The 22168-nt window shown below is 43.2% G+C and overlaps 1 protein-coding gene and 1 pseudogene across 2 annotated transcripts in view; one reads left to right on the top strand and one right to left on the bottom strand.

Moving 5' to 3' along the window:
• LOC109469903 overlaps positions 1–16677 on the top strand; it is a 27485-nt pseudogene extending 10808 nt beyond the window's left edge. Inside the window, exons 19-43 of the transcript XR_002140219.1 lie at positions 88–187; positions 687–768; positions 1290–1463; positions 1917–2075; positions 2534–2617; positions 2915–3004; positions 3277–3363; positions 3763–3908; positions 4437–4527; positions 4790–4846; positions 5018–5104; positions 5591–5836; positions 6320–6501; positions 7439–7526; positions 7883–8145; positions 8669–8928; positions 9462–9613; positions 9990–10078; positions 10759–10960; positions 11667–11839; positions 12346–12493; positions 13502–13672; positions 15066–15266; positions 15881–16030; positions 16625–16677. The product of XR_002140219.1 is annotated as a myosin-6-like (transcript). The remainder of the gene's footprint in view (positions 1–87; positions 188–686; positions 769–1289; positions 1464–1916; positions 2076–2533; positions 2618–2914; positions 3005–3276; positions 3364–3762; positions 3909–4436; positions 4528–4789; positions 4847–5017; positions 5105–5590; positions 5837–6319; positions 6502–7438; positions 7527–7882; positions 8146–8668; positions 8929–9461; positions 9614–9989; positions 10079–10758; positions 10961–11666; positions 11840–12345; positions 12494–13501; positions 13673–15065; positions 15267–15880; positions 16031–16624) is intronic.
• Positions 16678–17281: 604 nt separating this feature from the next.
• LOC109469880 (myosin-7-like) overlaps positions 17282–22168 on the bottom strand; it is a 13499-nt gene continuing 8612 nt past the window's right edge. The window contains exons 11-17 of the mRNA XM_019768637.1: positions 21362–22160; positions 20966–21206; positions 20292–20814; positions 20011–20181; positions 19698–19898; positions 19386–19520; positions 17282–17931 (exon numbers count right to left, since the gene is read on the bottom strand). Coding sequence (XP_019624196.1) covers positions 17917–17931; positions 19386–19520; positions 19698–19898; positions 20011–20181; positions 20292–20814; positions 20966–21206; positions 21362–22160 — 2085 coding nt within the window. The 3' untranslated portion in view covers positions 17282–17916. The remainder of the gene's footprint in view (positions 17932–19385; positions 19521–19697; positions 19899–20010; positions 20182–20291; positions 20815–20965; positions 21207–21361; positions 22161–22168) is intronic.

The following is a 22168-nucleotide window of genomic DNA, read 5'->3' as shown; positions in this document are numbered from 1 at the left end:
TAACCGTACATTTAGTTATGAATGGTAAATGGGTAAAAAAGTACATGTTGTAATTATGACTTCTCCATGTTGTCCCTAACTCTGCAGATGTTCGAGATGACCGTTTGGGCCAGATCATCAAGAACATCCAGGCGCGCGCTCGGGGCAGGCACATGCGGGCCAAGTTTGTCGTCATGGTGGAACAGAGGTACGCTGAGATGTTGTTTTTTTTTTAAATTCGGAAAAATACTAATGAATACAAATGAAAGGACACAAAGTGACTAGGTTCTCTGCCAAGCCTAACTAAGGGTTCATGGTAGCAGAATTCAGCAGAAATAGGGCCAGTAACAATCATTTTACATGAAAGATGGCATAACCCCTAACTGTGCAAAACATTAAACATGTAACTATGATTATCCTACTATTCCTAGTTAACATTCCCAGGATGAGTTGGTAAAGCAATGCTTTGATGATTTTTGACTTTATGCAGATTACCCCATGTGTAGCATGTGTTTACTAGTTTCTTAGTTTGTAAGATTTAGACTCGACAAAAAAAATTAAATAAGATTTACACTCGACAGAGAAAACTGATGTCTCTCATTCTAGAATGGTATAACCCAGTGGCATTTCATAATATCAGTATGAAACATAGATATGTTCTAATTAACTGGATGAGTTGATAAAGCTGCCTTTGTTGTTGTGTTCAGGGAGGCCATGCTTTGCCTGCAGCGTAACATTCGCAAGTGGCTCGGTCTGCGCAACTGGATGTGGTGGAAGCTGTACACTAAGGTAAGTGTGAATGCGCCTGTGTACACAAAGGTACATGTACGTCTGCAAATGTGAATACACCTTAACATAATTCTGGTGCACTTGTATTTACCAACAGGTAGATGAACATCTGCAGGTGTTTCACTGAGTCTGAACCCATATTTACCTTGGAGACATAGTCATTGTGGAATCAAATAAAACTCAGCTCTATCTATTAATTACCTCTTCAACTTGACAATTAAGTACAATCATGGTGATGCATTAGGATGCCCATATTTACGTAAAAAATCATGAAACTCATTTTATCTATTATTATCTTTTATCATTTTTGTTTTCTTTAGCCAGGGTAGCCCACTCATTAATTAAACACTGCTTTAATTGCAGTGGGGCCCTGGACACAGAACACATTGAAAACATACAAATAATACAAGTAAAAAGTCAAATATATTACTACTTTCTGCATGGCAAAATATGCAGAAAGTAGTTATAAGACAAAAGAAACATATATGAATCTACAAACTCATTTTATTTCTTCGTCGCAGGTCAAGCCCCTGCTGCAGGGTGCCCGTGCCGAGGAGGAGATGAAGAAGAAGCTGGAGGAGCTCGAGCTGATCGTGGAGAAGGCTGAGAAGGAGGAGAAGCTGCGGAAGGAGCTGGAGCAGAAGCTCAACTCCCTCACCAACGAGAAGAACGACCTCGTCATCCAGCTTCAAGCCGTGAGTTCACACCATTTAGATTTACACTATCACGAAAATACAGCTGTGTTGGTAGTTACATGCTTCAAGTTAGAACTTTTGCATGATTCTCATCTAGAGCTTTTGACCAGTCACTCTGGTCTTCTTAAAAAGATTGACCCATGCGGGCTGACATCGTTTACCAGATACCTTTGACCCAGTGTTGACATGACAAGTCTCATTGAGTCAGTCTACTGAGGAAGACCAGAGTGACTGGACGAAAGATCTACATGTACAGAGATAACCGCTTTTTGCAATAGCTAAAATAACCCGAATTAAGAACTTCCATTTTGCACTATGTTTTTGTAATGGTAATGTCCCACATCACAAAAAAAAATTGGTTTAATGTCCCACATCTCGGAGGATACGTTGTTATGAAAAGATGTTTCGTTATGTTAAATTTGACAATAAGAAGACAAAAACCTGCATCTTCAGGAGCAAGACGTTGTTGCTGACTCTGAGGAGAGGAACGCCATGCTGATCAAGAGCAAGGCTGACCTGGACGCGCAGCTGGAGGAGGTCAAGGAGAACCTGGAGGAGGCAGAAGAGAACAACCAGCAGCTCAACCACACCCGCCGCAAGCTGGAGAACGAGGTAGGCAGACTATTCAGTTATTTGTTTTTTATTCAGTCTAGTATTTTGTCAATGTTAGAGATCTAGAAAGACACTGGCCTTGCAGGGACTGCTGTAGTGTCTGCCATAAGGGACAGGGTGTATTGGGGAAACTTTATCAAGTGTGATTCATCGGATAATTAATCCGGAGGCATAAAGATGATGATATTTTTATTCAGTTTCAGTTTATTGAACAAAGAAGTATATTGCAGCCAGATGGCTGAATTGTGCGCTTGTGTACATACTTTGTTGTATTTAGATTTACGGTTTTTGAATAACTGCTTTCTCTGCTTAGCACTCAGCATTTAAATAGTATGGGTCCCAGAGTTGGACACACAACACTACAATGTAGTGATTGCACTGATGTGTGTAGCCCAGGGCAATTGACACGCAGGAACTTTTAACTTTAACTTCGAATTACTGGAATGTTTACTTCCCAGGTGAGTGAGCTGAAGAAGGATGTTGAGGATCTGGAGAGGAACCTCGCCCGGTCGGAGAAGGACAAGCGAGCGGTGGAGGACAAGGTAAATCTGGAAATGAGCTTTCTTGGGTTCAAATGGACATTTTCAGAAAAATCCATATTTTTGTACTGTTTAATTACAATCCTATATTTACTTTAACTACAGTGCCTTTCTGAAATTAATTGAATATGAGCAAACAGGCTTTCTTGGCTTCAAATGGATGTCTTCAGAACGATCCACATTTTTTCTAATTTTTACTGATTCTACAGTACATTAACTACATATACAATTCCTTCCTAAATTTAATTGCAAAGTAGAACTTAAACGACATTTGATTAATCGACATCTACTGATGTACAGGTTCGAGTGATGGGAGAAGAGATCGCCGACATGGACAACACCATCAAACGCCTCACCCGCGAGAAGAAGAAACTCGAGGAAATCCAAGCTGTGAGTACACAGTTACTGTAATAATTTATATAGTTGTTATATTTAAGTACATGTAATTGTAACATAAGTTCAGATGGTTTATAGATCAGCATAGCTGTTCGTTTCTTACTTAGATTTCCATTTCTTTTAGAATCACTGGTCAGAATTGGTATACATATTGTACAGTTTCTTAACTAATGCACACAGTATCATGAAGTTAAATCTGTTGGATGAATGTTAACGTATCCACTATGTGCAAATTTTGAAACTGACTTCTTACTTCCCTTTTATAGCAAACTCTGGATGACCTTCAGTCGGAGGAAGACAAGACGAACCACCTGAACAAGCTCAAGGTCAAGCTGGAGCAGCAGATAGAAGAGGCAAGTCTCGGGAAATCTTAGAGGTCAAATGAAGATTATTATAATCATATCTTGTCAACAAAGATGATATATTGGAAAGAAATATACAAACTTAGCATTTTTATTTTGTACAGAACTTAAAATAAACAAAACTATTGGGTCAGTTAGTCCGCACACTCAGTGAGTTGAGCTCGTCTTGAGCAAAGAAATCATTTCTTTTTAAGTTCTGATAAAGAAGAGAATCTGATGCTGTTCCAGTATACATGTATAGTTCAGTGCCTAGCAGTGTTCTTTTGGTCTTACGCTAAGCAAATTCCTTTAAACAAATCAGACAGAACCTACCCTCTAGCAGTGTTCTTTTGGCCTTGCACTGAGCATACTCATTAAAAACGCCCTAAACAAACGCTGGTTCCTCCGCAGCTCCAAGACATGCTGGACGCGGAGAAGAAGGTCCGCTCGGATGCTGAGAGGGCGAAGAAGAAGCTGGAGGCTGACCTGAAGCAGAGTCTGGACAGCTTAGGGGAGCTCGAGAGGCTCAAGGTGGAGCATGAAGAGAAGCTCAAGAAGTAAGTTCTTCTTCTTCTTGATCTTGATTTGGTACTAAGCAACCCCCCTTAGTTGGAGTAATACGCTCAGTGTGTGCGCGTGTGTGTGCGCGTGTGTGTGTGTGTGTGTGTGTGTGTGTGTGTGTGTGTGTGTGTGTATGATGCATCATTTCTGTTTCCGCAAGTGCTGGATTACTGCTTTTCCTTAAACTTGGCAGGTTCAGTAATTTCTGTAATGTCTTCTGGAAGTGAGTTTCATCGATATCACACCACTAGGTTCTGATCTAGCTCACACCATTACACTGTATAAATCTCATCTATTTCTGAGTATCCAGTTGTCTCCAGCATTCTTGGTTTTCTTCTTACGTTTGCCATGCGGGTCAATTCTCTGAAATTATCCTCCCTTCTTTTCTAGATCTATTGGTTCTTTCTTCCCCCTTGACTGTTTCTTGTACGCTGGTTCTGGATAGTCCCGATGACGGTAACACATGGCCATATCTTTATTGTATCTAGAATGTATTGAATGCTGTGCATTGATGTTTCTGACAGGCGCGACTTCGAGCTGAGTGCCGTGCAGAACAGGCTGGAGGATGAGCTGAGCATGGTCGCACAGCTGCAGAAGAAGATCAAGGAGCTCACGGTACGGTGGTATCTCTGAAAGGTTAAAGCATGAAACACTTTTGACATACATGTAAGTACAGTTACTGTAGCACCTTCTTTTGTTGGCTTATTTTCTCTATTTGTAGTCAGTTTTCTTGATAATACAAGACCAGAAAATCAACAAATTAATGATGAGGGTTGAAGCTTAAGGGTAAAACCAAGTAACAAAGATTTGACTTACGCTACGTGAATAAGACCAAGACAATTTATGCAGCTAGTGATTCTTGTGATTGTTCTTTCAGGGTCGCACAGAAGAGCTGGAAGAGGAACTTGAAAACGAGAGGAATGCCAGGGCCAAGGTACACTTTCGGTCATAGTCCATTTTTGTCTTTTATTTTAACTGTTGAAAATGTTGGAGCTTGTTTCCACTTTTAATGCAAGTCACTATATTTGACGTATGGTCAGAAAAGCAGTACACTTTGAAATTTGCATCTGACTTAAAGTAATTTTACTCGTTCTTCTGCTGTCAGGTGGAGAAGTCTCGCAACGACATCTCGCGAGAGCTGGATGACCTGGGTGACCGTCTGGAGGAGAGTACCGGACAGACTGTGGCACAGGTGAGGCCATGTACTACACTCTTGGTCTGGCACAAAGTGCATAACAATTCTGTACTACTAGATGTACATGTATTACCAATGTCATTAAATCATCAGATGTTATTAATAATAATTTGTTTAAAAGATGTTAAAGATTTTAACAATGGTATAGGTCAGGACCGAAACATCTGGTGTACTTGCACCTGAAAAAAAAATTTACAGCAGAAATACATGATTGTGTACATAAATTGTATCTCAAAGATGACAAGTTCAAGACCTCAGCACTTGGAATAGGAAAAAAAAACTGTATAATAGATTAAGATAAAGTAAACCCTTATACAAAGACAACACTTTACCACTAGAAAGACAGTTGTCTACATGATTGAATGTATAACTTAATATAACTCACAGACAATTGGCCAAACTTGTTTAGGTACATGTGCATGTCTGGACCATTAGCTTAACCTGTACGTGTACCTAAAAGTCTCTGGACTGCTTGCCCTCCAGGTTGAGCTGAACAAGAAGCGCGAGGCCGAGCTGGTGAAGATCCGGCAGGACTTCGAGGAGATGAAGATCGCTAACGAGGCCCAGCTGGCAGCCATGCGGAAGAAAACCGCAGACAGCTTCACGGAGATGAGCCAGCAGATCGAGAACCTTCAGCGCGCCAAGGCCAAACTCGAGAAGGACAAGAACACCCTGCGCCTGGAGGTCGACGACCTGTCAGGCAACCTGGAACAACTCACCAAGCAGAAGGTGAGTGATTTTTTTTACTTCTGTACGTGTGTATCTCTGAGGATTCGTTTGTAGGAAAATGCATAGACAGAGAATTTTCAATTATAACGAATAAAGCATGAACGAATTTGTTAGGCTTTCTTGGTGTTGGTATTATAGTTATTGATAATGACCAAACAAAATTTTGAAAGTTACTCTTCCTATCGCAATGTTGTTACATGTATATGTCCAAGTTGTATGTTTATATGTGTAGAGCCTATGATATTGGCATTTGGTTTGTGTCCAAATCTCTCTGAACCTGTACAATCAATAGTCAGATTAGTTACTGCAACTGGATCAAACTTGACACATTCGAAAAATAGATGCATTTCAATCAATGACCATGTAAGATTATAACGTCCTAATCCAACTGTACTGTAGTTACTAATTAGACAGTGAATATCTATATCTTTTGCCAGAATTTTTCCCTTCATCGAGCTAATATTCAAACTGTATTATCTAAAGGTGAACTTCGAGAAGCTGAACCGTAACCTGGAAGAAAACCTGAACGAGGCAAACATCAAGGTGGACGAACAGAACCGCCAACTGCAGGAGTTCTCTGCCATGAAGAGCCGCATGCTGGCCGAGCACAATGACGTTGTGAGAAACCTGGAGGAGGCTGAGAGCCAGAATAACCAGCTTAGCAGGTTTGTTTGTTTGTGTGTTTGTTTGAGCCAGAACACCTAGATTGGTAGGTCTGTTTGTTTGTTTGTGTGTTTTTTGAGGCATGTTCTCTGAAATGAAGAGCCGCATGCTGGCAGAACACAACGATGTTGTGAGAAATCTTGAGGAGGCCGAGAGCCAGAACAACCAGCTTAGCAGGTTTGTTTGTTTGTGTGTTTGTTTGAGCCAGAACACCTAGATTGGTAGGTCTGTTTGTTTGTTTGTGTGTTTTTTGAGGCATGTTCTCTGCCATGAAGAGCCGTATGCTGGCAGAACACAACGACGTCTTGAGAAACCTGGAGGAGGCCGAGAGCCAGAACAACCAGCTCAGCAGGTTTGTTTGTTTGTCTGTTTTTTTTTCAACCTTTATTTAACCTTGAAATGTACAGTACATGTGTGTATCAGTACAACTCTTCGGCCTAAGCCGTTTTTCAAGAGGTCAAGGGGAGGTAGGTCAGGGGTCTTTGCAAATTCTTCGGTTCAGTTACAATCAATAGAATCAATAGAATCAATTACAATATAAATATATACAAAGTGTACAAAATTCAAACACTCTCTCGGTATCTCAGTATCAAACATCCAAGTCCACATATTTAGTCGTTCTAAGTTGCTTGACGCAGCCGGTTTTTAAAAGCTGCAACTGACGTAGCCGTTCTTAGCTCAGTTGATAAGTTATTCCACAGTACTGATCCTGAGTAGGAAATCGATCTTCTGTATACTTCCCGACGAACCCTTGGCACATACAAAAGGTCAGATTTTGATACCTTTTGAACATCTGTATCTGTATCTGTATCAGTATAGCCATGCAGTACGCAATATAACCGCCCTTTGGCGTAACACACCAGCTTCAGCATAAAACACCAGTAACACATTACAACATATTGAGTGAACAGCACCACTAACCTTGTGTGTTCCCCACAGGACCAAGAGCATGCTGATGCAGCAAATTGAAGAGCTGAAGCGCCAGCTCGAGGAGGAGACCAAGGCCAAGAACCACCTGTCCCACCAGGTACACAAACTGTCTCAATGAAGGATAGAATAATGAAATTAAATTGCCTTTGTCTATTTGATGCCATTAGCCTGTGTAATACAATCTGTCGCTCTCGGGGCTAATTTGTCCACTCTTCTAGTGGATCGGTGAGTGGGGCAGCGCTGGGAGCGCGACTTAGTGAGGCTAGCAATGTCATGACATATCGGGCTTTCACTTGTACCTCAGTGAGGTGACACCAATTTGGACAATCGAGCATGTCAGAACGAATCCCACTATCCTGAATCCCCACGTCCTCATCGACTACCTTCTTAAGTATCAAAGAACCGCAATCATGTCCTGGAAGCTGATTCCGGCCTTGGTGCCTCCCTCTGTAGCTGCGTGCCTCCCAGCACGACTGCGACACCTACCGCGAACAGCTGGAGGAGGAGCAGGAGGCCAAGTCCGAGATGCAGCGCGCCCTCTCCAAAGCGCACACCGAAGTCGCGGCCTGGAGGACCAAGTACGAGACGGATGCCATCCAGAGGACGGAGGAGCTGGAGGAGGCTAAGAAGAAGCTGGCACAGCGTCTTCAGGAGGCCGAGGAGAAGGTGGAGATCTCCAACTCCAGGTGCAGCAGCTTGGAGAAGACCAAGAACAGGTACAAAATGCGTGGTCATGAATTCTTCTTGATGATTATTCATGATGACTTGCGATGATGGCAGACTTGGATCTAGCTGCCTGAAGGACTTCGTGCACTGATCAAAAGGTTCTTGCTATACATGTACATGTAAATGATGACAACACCTGATGACTAATCGAAAGACATGAGCATGGTATACTTCAAATGTAGTAAGAGGAATATCTTATACATGTACTATGTTTTATGATTCTCTTTTCTCTCTCCTTGGAATGACTAGCTAGTAAAGGTGCTACAAATATGTAACACATCTTTTATACCACATCAAAGTTAAAGCTTTTGATCCAACGCAAGAAGTTCTCTCACCGTGAGTAGTCTTCCTCAGTAGACTGACCCAGTCAGGCAAGTGTGACATCAACACTGGGTCAAAGGTATCTGGTAGACGATGTCGGCCTCCGTCGCTGTTAGGTGAAGGGTGGTGGGCCCTAATGTAAATAGCTTCCTTCACCCCTCACATTTCACAATTCTCTTTCCCTCTGGAAAGACTGGCAGCTGAGAACGAGGACCTGATGATTGACGTGGAGAAGGCGAACAGCATCGCGGCGCAGCTGGAGAAGAAGCAGCGCATGTTCGACAAGATCGTGTCGGACTGGAGGGTCAAGTGCGAGGAGATGGGCGTGGAGATGGAGGAGCTCACCAAGGAGAACAGGACCCTCAACAACGAGCTCATGAAGCTCAAGACGGCCTACGAGGAGTCCTTCGGCGCTCTAGAGGAGCTGAAGAAGGAGAACAAGACCCTTAATGGTTCTTATTTCATTTTTCTTTAGACTACATGTACCTCGCCACTGATTGAAGCATATTTATGTACTAGCATGCCCTACCTAAAATATAGCATGATAAACAATTATTGCAAAGGTGCAATAACGGTGAAAGTTCATAATGGAAATCAAGAATCTATAGGATACATACTTGAAACAATAAAATCTAGTATAACAAATTATTAAAGTATAGTCTTCTTATGTTGAGGGATTTATGATGTTTTCAGTACACCAAGAGCAAGCCAGCTTGCATCTACCACATTAGATGGCAATTTGCTACAGACTATGCTGTTTCTGTTGCATTATAATTCCATCATTGTATGGCAGTCGATGCATGATTTGTTTTGAGTAGGAAACAATGGCAAGAGCTCAGAGTTTAACTGATTGTTACATGTAGGTGCTGAAGAAAGATGGTAAATGCCGTCTGAAAGCTTCTATATGCTTGACAGAACTTAAGTCTAATGCAAATCAATGTAAATCCTTCCTTTTACTAACCGATTGTTGTGTTTTTTTGTTCAGACGAAGTCCACGAGATCAGCGACCACCTGGCAGAGTCGGCCAAGCACCTTCACGAGATGGAGAAGACGAAGAAGCGTCTGGAGGTGGAGAAGGAGGAGATGCACACGGCTCTGGAGGAGGCTGAGGGTGCCCTGGAGGTGGAGGAGGGCAAGGTTGGTTTGATTTGATTTATTGAAATTGCAATAGTGCAATACACAGGGAACAGAGGCAGCTGTTGCTGGTGTTGTGTCCCGCACATACAATGTAGAAACGAATAATGGACAGACAGTACTCATTTTCACTTGAGTCTAGTGGGGAAAGTTGTGTAAAGTGCCTTTGCCTTTCCCAAGGGTGCAAGACCACTGGCATGTCAGGACTCGAACCCAGGACCTCTTGATTCTGAGTAACGCACTCTGCTGTTGCACCACATGTAAAGTAGAAATAACAAGTTGAACATAATAACTGATTATTTATAACTGAAAGAAGAATGTTCTTGTCTTGTTCTTTGTTATACAACAAAATTAAAATGACTATCTACCTACCACCAAGGTCCTGCGGCTGAACCTGGAGCTGAGCCAGGTGAAGTCTGACATCGACAGGAGGCTGGCCGAGAAGGAGGAGGAGTTTGAAACAACACGGTAGGCTGGGCTCTCTTTGCTGTTATAATATCCTTGCACATCTGTTTGTAATTTCAGTCATCACATGATTACATCTTATTGGTACTGTCAGTTTGTAGTTACTGTAGTAGCGTTGTAGTAGTAGCGTTAATATGAGTTACATTGTACATACATGTAACACATGTGCATTACCGTATTGTTCTTCATCACTTCTACGCTTAAAAATCAAGCTAACGTCTGTATATGTTTCATGGTACGGGTCTTTGCTCGAGAAAAATATGATCTTGAGATTCCCCACTTTTGTGGAAAGATTATGATCATATTTTCAAGATGTCAATTGAGAGACCAGACTGTAAGCTTACGTTTCATTGAGCCTAGGCCACTCTACTGTGACCTGCAATGGATTCGAATCCAGGACCTTCAGATTATATGAATGAATGAATGAATGAATGAATGAATGAATGAATGAATGAATGAATGAATGAATGAATGAATGAATGAATGAATGAATGACTGTTTATTTTCGTGCCATTGCGATCAATATGCCGCCCAGCCCATATGGGCTTATAAGGCACCGACAAAATACAAAATCAAAACAAATCAAAAGGTACAGAGAATCAGATGTCAACAAGTCAACAAACCTTAACCACAATACCACCTTGACACCTGAATATTAACATCTTTGTTCCCTCCCCGAACAGCAAGAACCATGCGAGATCCATCGAGAGCCTGACGACGTCCCTGGAGGTGGAGAGCAAGGGTCGCGCCGAGGCCATCCGGCAGAAGAAGAAGATCGAGGCCGACCTGAATGAGGTCGAAGTTCAGCTGGACACAGCGAACAAGGCCAACTCCGAGGCCAGGAAGCTGCTGGCCAAGTACACCAACCAGCTGCAGGAGATGCAGGTACAGTACGCTATGCTATTGATACTGTTAGCCAGTAATCCTTGTATGCAGCAAGGGGGCATCTGTAGTGCCATTCATACTGTTAGCCAGTAATCCTTGTAGCCAGGAGGAATTTTAGTGCCATTGATACTGTTACAGGGTTTGCTGTGGGGTTGAATTTGACCTGACAGTCTGGATGGATTTGCATTGAAAATGATGCCTGTTTGCCACTGCAAGTTAACTCTCCTCTTGACAGGGCTGGTCGTTGGGGCACCATTCCCAATACTTCCCTAATATCTATTGACGAGATCTTTTAAGAAACTAAAATTTTTAAACACTGTGTTGAAGTCTGGCTTTAATTTTTTCATGTTTAGTTCAACATACTCTATTAAGCCCTTCTATCTGGTCATGAACATAAAAAAAGGATCGCTTTTATTTTTTAAGCATACAGATTCCAAGCTAGCTTGACACAGTGAGTGTGTGAGCTTGAATTAGTATTAATTAGAATTCTGACTGCTGCTCCCCAGGTCCAGCTTGATGACCAGCAGTTGCATTTCCTTCTCTCTTATTTATGAAGCATCCTGATTTTATCCCTTCTGTCACTGCTGTTCTCCAAGGTCCAGCTTGCTTTTCTTTCTTTTTGAAGCATACAGCATTTAGTACTTCTGCACTTGAATATGCAGCAACATACTACTTAGTAATAAGAATTCTGCTTGCTGTTCCCCAGGTCGCTCTAGACGATGAGCAGCGTGCTAAGGAGGAGCTTCGCGAGCGCTGCAGCACGGCCGAGCGCCGCGTGAACATGTACACCTCCGAGCTGAATGAGCTTCGCGCACAGATGGAGATCGCCGAGAGGAACCGCAAGATCTGCGAGGCTGAAGTCATGGAGGCCACCGAGAGGTGATAAGCAAAACCTGTTTGAAATACATTTTTATGAACTTGGTCCATTCAGTGTTTTGGCGATGTACAGTAGCCTGGTGTCCAAACCTATATTAGCTGCCCAGACTTTTTGTCCTCTCACTTTCAGACTAAGGCTGTGGTCTTATTAGTCACAACCTGTTTATTGTGACCACTCAATGAATTTGACACAAAACAGGTGGCCACTATAGATACACAGAATACACAATATAGATGTCGATATTGTGATAAAGGATATTCCACTGGATGGGGACCATTGAGCAACATAATTGAATTTGTTTGACTTCATCAATCAATTGATGACTTTGAATCATCATGTGAAATGAACAACTATTAAAAACTACAAACAAGAGTCTGGCAGAACCTTACATGTTATAGAAAGTAGATTTATATGTATACGATCTTGTTATACAAAGCACCTAAGCCTTAAGTATGAAAGGGTTCAAAGAGTTGATAACTAAAGTGTATTGCTAATAATGCCTGCCCAGGCTGAATGAGCTGAGTACCCAGAACGCGGCTCTGTCGGCCCACAAGCGGAAGCTGGAGGGAGAGCTGCAGCAGATGGGCAACGAGCTGGAGGAGACACAGAACGATGCCAGGCAGACAGAGGAGAAGGCCAAGAAGGCCATGGCAGATGTAAGTACATGTATAAGTAATAACTCAAACACACAAAAAACAAACAAAAGCTGGTATATACAATCATCAGTTCTTACCAGCTGCACACATTATTGCTTACCTCTGAAATATACATGACGTCAGGCAGACCAAGGACAAGGCCAAGAAAGCCATGGCAGACGTGAGTCAAACTCACACGCACATGCACGTACACACGTATGCACACACACACATACACACACAAACACGATGCCAGGCAGACCGAGGAGAGGGCCAAGAAGGCCATGGCAGATGTAAGTAACACGTGCACACAGACACGTACGCGCCACACACAGCACACACACACACAAACACAAACACATGATGCTAGGCAGACAGAGGAGAACACACACACACTTCGCACATACACACACAGGTGCGCACATTAACACAGGACCTGAGGTTGTTTGCAGCAACTTTGCTTCTATTCTTTTGCAATAGGATCAGCCATTTGAAGGCGCTGGCCTTGGGCAGCTTTTATATGGACCAGCTGTAACTCAAACTGCGTGGGAAATGAAACTGCCAGTTGCCTCCTGCATGCTTGGGGTGTAGAAAACCATTAGGGGGTCGACATGGGGCTTATAAATCTCCATCTCTTATGGCAGCTGACAACTTGAAAATTCAGCAGACCTTCTTTTGGCAAATCTATAACAGGAGTTCATGTCATGTACATATAGTGTGACCCTGATGTTAGAAAATGCCACCATATTACACAAATTGAAATGTTTGTATGAAATGTTGCTTAGGTATAATTATAATTTGACCACATGTAGATCTAGGTTTCATGGTTAAGGTTTTGTGAGCAACGAAATGCACCACAGTTTACCTGGTGTGTGGGGTCTGTGATCGTAAGAGTATGTTTGAAAATGTAGACGATTTTAGGTATACTTTATAATAATATATGGTAAAAGTTGGAACCGAGCATCCATAGCCTTTTGAGACTGGCTGACATTAGTAACACGGAGGCTAACTGTCCCCTGCTGTTCACAGGCCAGCCGCATGGCGGACGAGCTGAGGCAGGAGTCGGACAAGGTCACCCACCTGGAGAAGGTCAAGAAGAACCTGGAGGAGAACATCCGAGACTTCCAGCGCCGCCTGGACGAGGCCGAGACCATCGCACTGAAGGGCGGGAAACGTCACCTGCAGAAGCTCGAGACTAGGGTAAGTGATTTATTTTTTATTTATTCACATATTCAATGAGTATCAGGCAACAAGCACCAATGCGTAATATATAAAGCCTTCTACTCGATAACATAAATATGAAGCAAGAGTAACATCACATACATACATGGTTACAAAATGTATAAAAGAAAGATGAGTGTAAACAAGATATTAGTAAGTTGGTGATCTATCAATTACTGTCATTGAGATGCTGTACCTCTACTAATTTGGAAAGAGGTTTAATGATGACGGAACCGTCTTCACACACAGTATGGCCCTCTTTTTTAGATACTTGGAAATTGTTAGAAGGGTTCTAACTGCTAGACCCTCAGGGCTTAGGTGTAACAGGCCATTTTATAAGATACAAGCTTCCACACATTCCTGTGTTTATGACTGCAAAGCTGTTGTGTTCTGCAAGGTAGCGCTTATAATGGGTTGAGCAATGCATGTCTCTGATCATATGTCGTCAGCCTATGTAACCCGGAAGTGACCTACTCTATTACTCTGGGTCATCAGCATCATAAAACGATACGCAGTTACTACTGTAACAGCAGCTTTCATGACAAACAAGATATTGATATCTAAGAAAGACAGGACACGATGAGCTTTGGGTCTCAGCTTAGAAATAGAGCAGCAATGGTGGGGTAACCAAACATATCTTTGATATGTTTGGTTACCCCATATGAAACTTACTGATATGAAACTTACCTCACTTAACCTCTGACGCACACATACCGCCATGGTGCCGGTTGGTATTCCAAGCATTTAGCCACTAGTTGGTGTTGCAAGGGAAATATGCTGGTTGCAGTACCTGATTAAACTGCTAGAGGGCGATTCTAAACTGTGTTGTTCTTTAATAGCATCCAATGCGATTTCAGAGCAGCAAAACTAGAAATATTCTTTATGAGGCAATCTTTATGATATTGGCACATACTGCTTCACATTAGCACATTTCAATCAGTATTTCATACTTTGGGCATTAAAAAGTTGCAAAAACAAGCCCCAAGATGAGTCCTTTATTTTATGGGTGGTACACAATGTACCCTAAAAATCGGCCCAGGGCCCTTCTAGTAACCATTTGTCACCAGAATTTTGGAGATTTTTGCTCCATGAGGGTCAATATACTAGTACATTGGGATTAAGTGGTTTCAACTCAGTATATAGATAAGTGACTAGAATATTGACTTTGAAGGATTGAGTTTCCAAGCCCTCAAAACTGTACTGGTTGCCCACAGCTCCACGACCTTCAGGCAGTCCAAGGAATCAGTGAGTTCAGATATCATGCAAAACAAACATTTACCCACTATTTGGTGTTGCACTGGAAATATGCTGGTTGTAGTACCTGATTGAACTGCTAGAGGGCGACTCTAAACTGTGCTGTTCCGTAACACAGCTCCACGACCTGGAGGCAGAGCTGGACGCTGAGCAGAGGCGCCACCAGGACACCTTAAAGAACCTGCGTAAGAACGAGCGCCGTCTCAAGGAGATGACCTTCCAGTCGGACGAGGACCGCAAGAACCAGGAGCGCCTCCAGGAGCTGGTGGAGAAACTGCAGCTCAAGATCAAGACCTACAAGAGGCAGTCCGAGGAATCGGTAAGACAATGTTCTGACCCTTAGAAAGCCTCCAGGAATTTCTGTTTGGTTCTTGACGCATATGAGATTCATCATCGAATGAAAGCTCATCTGTGTTGGTAGAACTTATAGAGTTTGAAGTTGTTCCAACACAAGAAAGAAATGCACCATAAATTTTCGTTTCTTCCTTGTGTTGGAACAAGTTTGAACTCTATAACTAGAGATTCATGATCAATTGATCTACATGGGTCTTGCTTAAGCTTGTTCTGGATGCTAGACTGTTCATTACACAGGATTGTTAACCCTTGCTCATGATTGATTGACTTGCTACAGTCGTATACCTTACTTTGTACTGATATTCATGATGAGATGACTTTTACCATCACTTAGTGATTTGCTTGCTCTTTACTCTGCACCATTCATTATAACCATGATTTGCTTCGGTGTTGCAACTCATGAGCAACTTATTCACTTAGTTCTTTACTACTTTGTATGAAGTGATTTGTTTTGATCTTGTGGCATCTAGCCCATTCTTTACTTTGTGCAGTTGCTAACAACAGGTATTTCCTTTGGACTTGCCTGTTCTTTACCCTGTATGATTGCTCAACGCCATGATATATACTTCCAACCCTCAGGAGGAGAACGCGAATGTGAACCTGGCGAAGTTCCGTAAGGTTCAGCACCAGCTGGAGGATGCCGAGGAGCGCGCCGACATCGCTGAGAGCGCCCTGGCCAAGCTGCGCGCCAAGTACCACAGCGGCAACCCCACCGCAGGGACCAAGAAGGTAAGAAGAACAGTTTTTAGTTAAGCTAGGGGTTCTCAGAAATTTTTTAGGGGAGAAGTGCTCCCAAAGTTGATGAAATATCATTGAATTTTCAAGAAAATACTACAGGAAAACTCTCAATTTGAATATTTTGAGAGAAGTGCCTGGATTTTGGGGGAGAGGGGCCCGGGAGTACGTACCCTTGCTTTATTGCTTGGGGAAAGCCCTGTTCATTTGTTACATCTTATTTCATTTATTTCGAAACCTTTTAGCCCCGAAGGGCTAATCTTCCAAGGCTCAAACAATTAAAATGACATAATTACAACATAGTAGAAACATTTAAAAATTTTATTGGCTCTGTACTTACAATTAGGCAAACAGCTAGTGCTACTTACCTACATCATGTACATGTACCTGACCAGTGGATATTTCAAAGGGCTAGTTCTGAAGATAAACTCAGCAAGCTGCCAATTCAGAAGAAAATGATCAAGACAGTTCTTTTTGCTCAATTTCATTTCACTTTCCTTCTTTCTTCTCTCTGTCTTTCTTTCACTGTGTCTCTACTTGCTCTCACTATTTCTTCTGTTCTTTCTTCTGTCTTGTGTATTTTAACAGTCCAAGCAGGAGGACTAGAGAACATGATGTCATCTTTCTTCACAATCGACGGTATAAGGACACAGAATCGACGAATGTGAACAAAAATATCCGAAAAACATGGAAAAATATCGGCAATCGAAGATAACATTGGCTGAAAGGACAAATAAATCTTTATTGAGATAATTGTGAGTGTTGTTCTTTCGCAATTGTGATCGAAAAGAAGTGCGTGGTCAAACGTGTTGCCGTATCATATTATTTCTAGCGTTACTTTAATAGAAAACAGTGTTAAATATGTAATTAATAACTGATTTATTTGATTCATTTTGCTTTATATTTCTGTTGATGTCAGATAACATACCCATAAATAAATACAGAGGTTTACAGTATGGCTGAGCTTTTCTTCTGCCCTAAGTTTTGTTTTGCCCTTTATGTCTACTTTTACGTTTTTAAAACTTGAAAATTGAAATTCCGGCAATGCATAATACAATGGATGGCTCTATGCTAGTTTACATAACATATAAATATACGAAAACCCTATCGTTTTTAGCAAACTTTCGTGTAGTATGATCAGATCCAGGCAGAGAAAGTGTCAGAACTATACTTCACATCATATATCCTCATCCACAATTATAAACCTTAGAAGTAAGACTAGGAAATGAGTCAAAATCAAAGAGATTTGTTCAAAGAAGTTTAATCAGTATCAAGTGCAACGAAGCAACCATACACGTCACAAACCATACATTTACCAAACGCATCTCTAAGACTACTTAGTGGTCCCGGAAGAGATACACATACAATTATATACTCATTTTCCCCTCAGCGTTAAAGCTAGGGACACTTCGGTACCGTATTTCGCCGTTCCCAGTCCCAAAGTTCTCTCAACTGAATTACTTCCGACAGCTTTGTTTCTTTTTACACATTTCGGGACATTCACGTGGTTTAGGTTTGGATTCCTACTTAACATGTATAACAAAGACAGACAAAGACAGTCATGTTACGATCGTGCAAGGTTTGTGTTCATAATTTGTACGCTAACGACTTAGTACATCGTAGTTGTGTTTTCTTCAGAATTGTTGACGGTAATTTTACTATTGTCTACTGTCGCTCTCCATGTTTTTCCTTGAAAACCTCAGTAAGCGTCGTTCCCACCTAGTTGCTGTGTCATTAGACGTGTACGTGCGTTGGGGCCCCTAAGTAGGAAGTATCGCTCAAGAGAAAGACAGAGAATTACATGGAGGCATACTGGGTTTCTGAAGTCGATTTCAATATATTTGTTCTATACACTGTAGTTGAAGATATCCGTCAGCAGTTTACTGCTTCCCTCCCTGCAAAAAGAAAGAAAGAAAACTTGTTAGACAGTTTTCCGACCATAAGTCAGTCTTTAGGATTAGCACTCCTGTTTGTGATGACTGTATAAGACGGTGATTTTAGAACGACAGATGATTGACTTGTTAACAGTAAAAAAAAGCAACATATTTTAACGTAGATGTGTATTACGATAATGTTGACTTGCATGTACTATACTATATGGACTCACTGTCAAAGCCTTTTTGACAGCAAAAAATGAAATAATATGTAGTCAAATAGGTTTTGTATCCGTGAATAATATCATCAGGATGGTAAATGATTGAATATGAATGTTCTTTATTCACAATCACTTGTTTAACAAGACCCTTGTTAAACAAGTGGCTGTGAGTAAAAGAATCTTTGCTATTTAATTTTTACTATATCTTCAACAAGATATGCTCTTGTATCTACCATTAGTTATACACATGTATGTACATGTTTGATCATTGTGAGGTTATGAACGATTATTAATATCGCGCGACTTGTATGCAAGTATGTGATATGCAAGTTGCCTAGTTACGTGGGTCTGAAAATAGAAAAAAAACGCGGATTACAAATGCACATTGCTACTTCACTGCTATCTACAGCTATCCACGGACATAGTGGATGCGTAACGGCAACTTACTCTGTGCAACCCGCATGGCGCGTCGCGTAGAAAGGGGTTTTAGTTCTGCAATAGAAGTAACAAACAGAACATCAGCGACCATGGGGAGGGTTGTCTGATGTTAACACGTGTGCATGGGCACGTGGAGCAAGGGTACACGTAGTATGTAGAGAGCGGGTATATATAAAGATGCTCCTTGACAAACCGTAAGAAGGAGAAGAGTATTTGGGGGTTGGAGAAGGGGAGGGGACAGAACTGCCATAGCGTTCGTTACATGTAGAGGGAAGTTGTACATAGACATGCCTTTTTTTTAAACCGTAAGAAGAACAAGAAGAGTATAACGAAGAGGGTGGGGTTGGAGAAAGGGATGGGACAAAAGTATCAGAGCGCTGATAGTGTGCTTTTTCTAAAGCTAAAGCAAAGAGATTGGAGCAGGACAGACGCGGTGAGATGCTAATAGTGTAAGAGCGAAGGGATGATGGGTGAGACTTATGGGTTGTTAGTGTTGGTGAGGTAATATCTTACTGCAACAGATAGATAGTCAATGTTAGACATAGGTAGCGTGTATAAACACTTTGCTAAATGTTCGAACTAAAAAGATCTTACAAAAAACAGACCAAAGTGACATAACTGAATACATAAACAACCAGACCATTTAATATGTGCGATCATAATCATCAAAACATAATGTCGACGAACTATTGACCATGAGACATGTCCAACAGGAAACTCTGACTTGCTTACCTAGTGAAGCCTATTGTAATGTTCCATTAGTTCCTTATGAATGCCAAATAATATACTGAGGACAACGGAAGACTATAAACTCACCTTGGATGGAGCAGAGCGGTGCTGGGCGCGCATCTTGCCCAGAGCGGACTCGGCCATCTCGGCCCTCTCCTGGGCATCCTCCAGATCGTGCTGGGTCTTGCGCCACTTGGCCAGGTTAACGTTGGCCTGCTCCTCCTGTGTTATGTGCCAAATCGGAAACAGTTAATACATAATCTTTACGTCGATTATCACCTCCAAAGGTGGCATGAAGTGAACATGGAACAGTTAAGATTCATACATACACAATTGCATTATTTGTGAAATTGCATCTGGCCACAAACAGGATCTAAAAGTGCACATTAGACTACGTACGGCCTCCTCCACTTGTCTCTTGTAAGACTTGATCTTCAGTTGCAGCTTCTCGACCATCTCCTGCATGCGCTCCTCCTTCTTGCGGTCCTCGTCGGCCTGGAAGCTCAGCTCCTTGAGACGGCGCTCGTTCTTCCTCAGGTTCTTCAGTGTGTCCTGGTGGCGCCTCTGCTCGGTGTCGAGTTCGGACTCCAAGTCACGCACCTATGATACGGAAAAGAAAACTCAATGAAAACATACGCAATTCAAAATCCAAACAAGATGCAATATCAAACATGAAATGGATTGATTCCACGTGAGAAAGAAAGATCCGTACCCTAGCCTCCAGCTTCTGCAGCTGGCGCTTGCCACCCTTCATGGCGACGGCCTCGGCCTCGTCCAGTCTCCTCTGCAGGTCCTTGATGGAGGCTTCCAGGTTCTTCTTGGTCTTCTCGATGTGAGCGGTGTGTTCCTGTTCCTGGCGCAGGTCCTCGGCAATGCGGGCGGCCTAAAGGAAAAAAAATGACATCATCTATATCCGTGTACGTCAACAGAAAAACGAAGAACAAAAATAACTTATTTCTGACAAGGTAGTGTGTGGACAAGGTCAATACTTACATCGCCAATAGCCTTCTTTGCCTTCTCCTCGGTCTGCCTGTGCTCAGCCATAACCTCGTCCAGCTCAGCCTGCAGGGTTCCGATCTCGCCCTCCAGCTTCCTCTTGTGGCCAGCCAGAGATGCGTTCTGTGCAGACAGCTCTCCGACGCGGTCAGAAGACTCCACAAGCTCGGCCTCGGTCATCTTGCGTGCCCTCTCGGCCTGGTCCAAGCCATTGCGGAGCTCTTCGAGCTCAGCCGTCAACATGTTGGAGCGGCGCTCGGACATGGCGAGATGCTCGCGAGCCTCCTCACGTGCCCTCTGTTCGTCGTCGATTGTGGCCTGGACTTCCTGAATCTGGTTCTGGAGCTTGTTGATGGTCTTCCTGGCCTCGTTGTTGGCCTTGGTGGCGTTCTCCAGGGCAGCCTCGACCTCATTGACATCAGCCTCCAGCTTCTTCTTGGCCCTGACAGCCTCGTTCCTGCCCTTGGCCTCAACGTCCAGGGTGGTCTGCAGGGCATCCAACGCCCTCTGGTGGTTCTTGCTGTAACATCAAGGATAACGATATAATATCAGCTCCCTTTCTAAGTTTAACCGGCAATTCGAAATTATCAATTGATGATAGTGTCAGGGAAGACTCTTTGCTTCTGAAATTTCGAAGCAAATCTTGTAAAAAAGAACGGTAGAATTCTTACCGTGTGTTCTCGAACTCCTCGTCCTTCTCGGCCAGTCTGCGGTCGATGTCAGCCTTGAGCTGAGACAACTCGAGCTGGACACGCAGGACCTTGCCCTCCTCAACTTCCAGTGCACCCTCTGCCTCCTCGAGAGCGGTCTGCAGTTCCTCCTTCTCTACCTCCAGGCGCTTCTTGGCCTTCTCGAGTTCATGGACTGACTTGCCGCCCTCTCCAAGCTGGTCGGTCAGCTCGTGGATCTCATCTAAAATAAAGTGAACAGTATTTAAGATTTTTTTCCAGGAAAGAGTATGCTGGAAAAGGAAGGACCACAAATCAATCTACTAAGTTCGTAACGGTAATGTCTTACGTGATAATGATACAAGCATTATAAAGTGGAACAATTAAAACTGAATTTACCATGAAGGGCCTTGTTCTCCTTCTTGAGGCTTTCCAGGGCCTCGAGGGTCTCCTCGTATTGTCCCTTCAGCTTGTACAGCTCGTTGGCATAAGCACGGGCCTCCTTGGTAGAGGTCTCCAGCTCAGCACCAATCTCCTCGCACTTGGTCTTCCACTCGGCGATCTGCTTGTCAACCAAACGCTGCTTCTTCTCCAGCTGAGCTGCTGCGCCATTGGCCCGCTCAACGTCGATCATGAGGTCCTCAACCTCACCAGCCAGCCTGTTCTTGGCCTTCTCCAGAGAGCTGCACTTGGCGTTGGCGGCCTCCACCTGTTCCTCAGCATCCTGCAGGCGAGCAGCCAGCTTCTTCTTGGCATCCTCCAGCTCCTCAGCGCGCTGGATGGCGTCGGACTCGTACTTGGCACGCCAGGCAGTGACCTCTGTGTTGGCCTTGGACAGGGCACGCTGGATCTCAGCCTTGCCTTCCTGCTCCTCTTCCAGCTGAACCTTCAGAGTATCGCAGTCGTGCTGGGCAGCACGCAGCTGGTGAGACAGGTGGTTCTTGGCCTTGGTCTCCTCCTCAAGCTGGCGCTTCAGCTCCTCGAGCTGCTGGTTCAGCATGCTCTTGGCACGGGCCAGCTGGCTGCACTGGCTCTCGGACTCCTCGAGCTGGCGGGCAATCTCGGAGTTCTCGGTCTCCAGACGGGACTTGAGGGATGTCAGTTCCTGGATCTGCCTGCCGGACTCCTCGATCTTGACGTTGGACTCGGCGATCTGCTCCTCAAGAGCGCGGTTTGCCTTCTCCACGTTCAGCTTGCCCTTTGTGA

Source organism: Branchiostoma belcheri, unplaced genomic scaffold, assembly GCF_001625305.1.
Source record: "Branchiostoma belcheri isolate BF01 breed outbred unplaced genomic scaffold, Haploidv18h27 scaffold210, whole genome shotgun sequence".
Lineage (NCBI taxonomy): Eukaryota > Metazoa > Chordata > Leptocardii > Amphioxiformes > Branchiostomatidae > Branchiostoma > Branchiostoma belcheri.
Note: the sequence above shows the minus strand (reverse complement) of the source record. Positions and strands in the feature narration are given on the sequence as shown.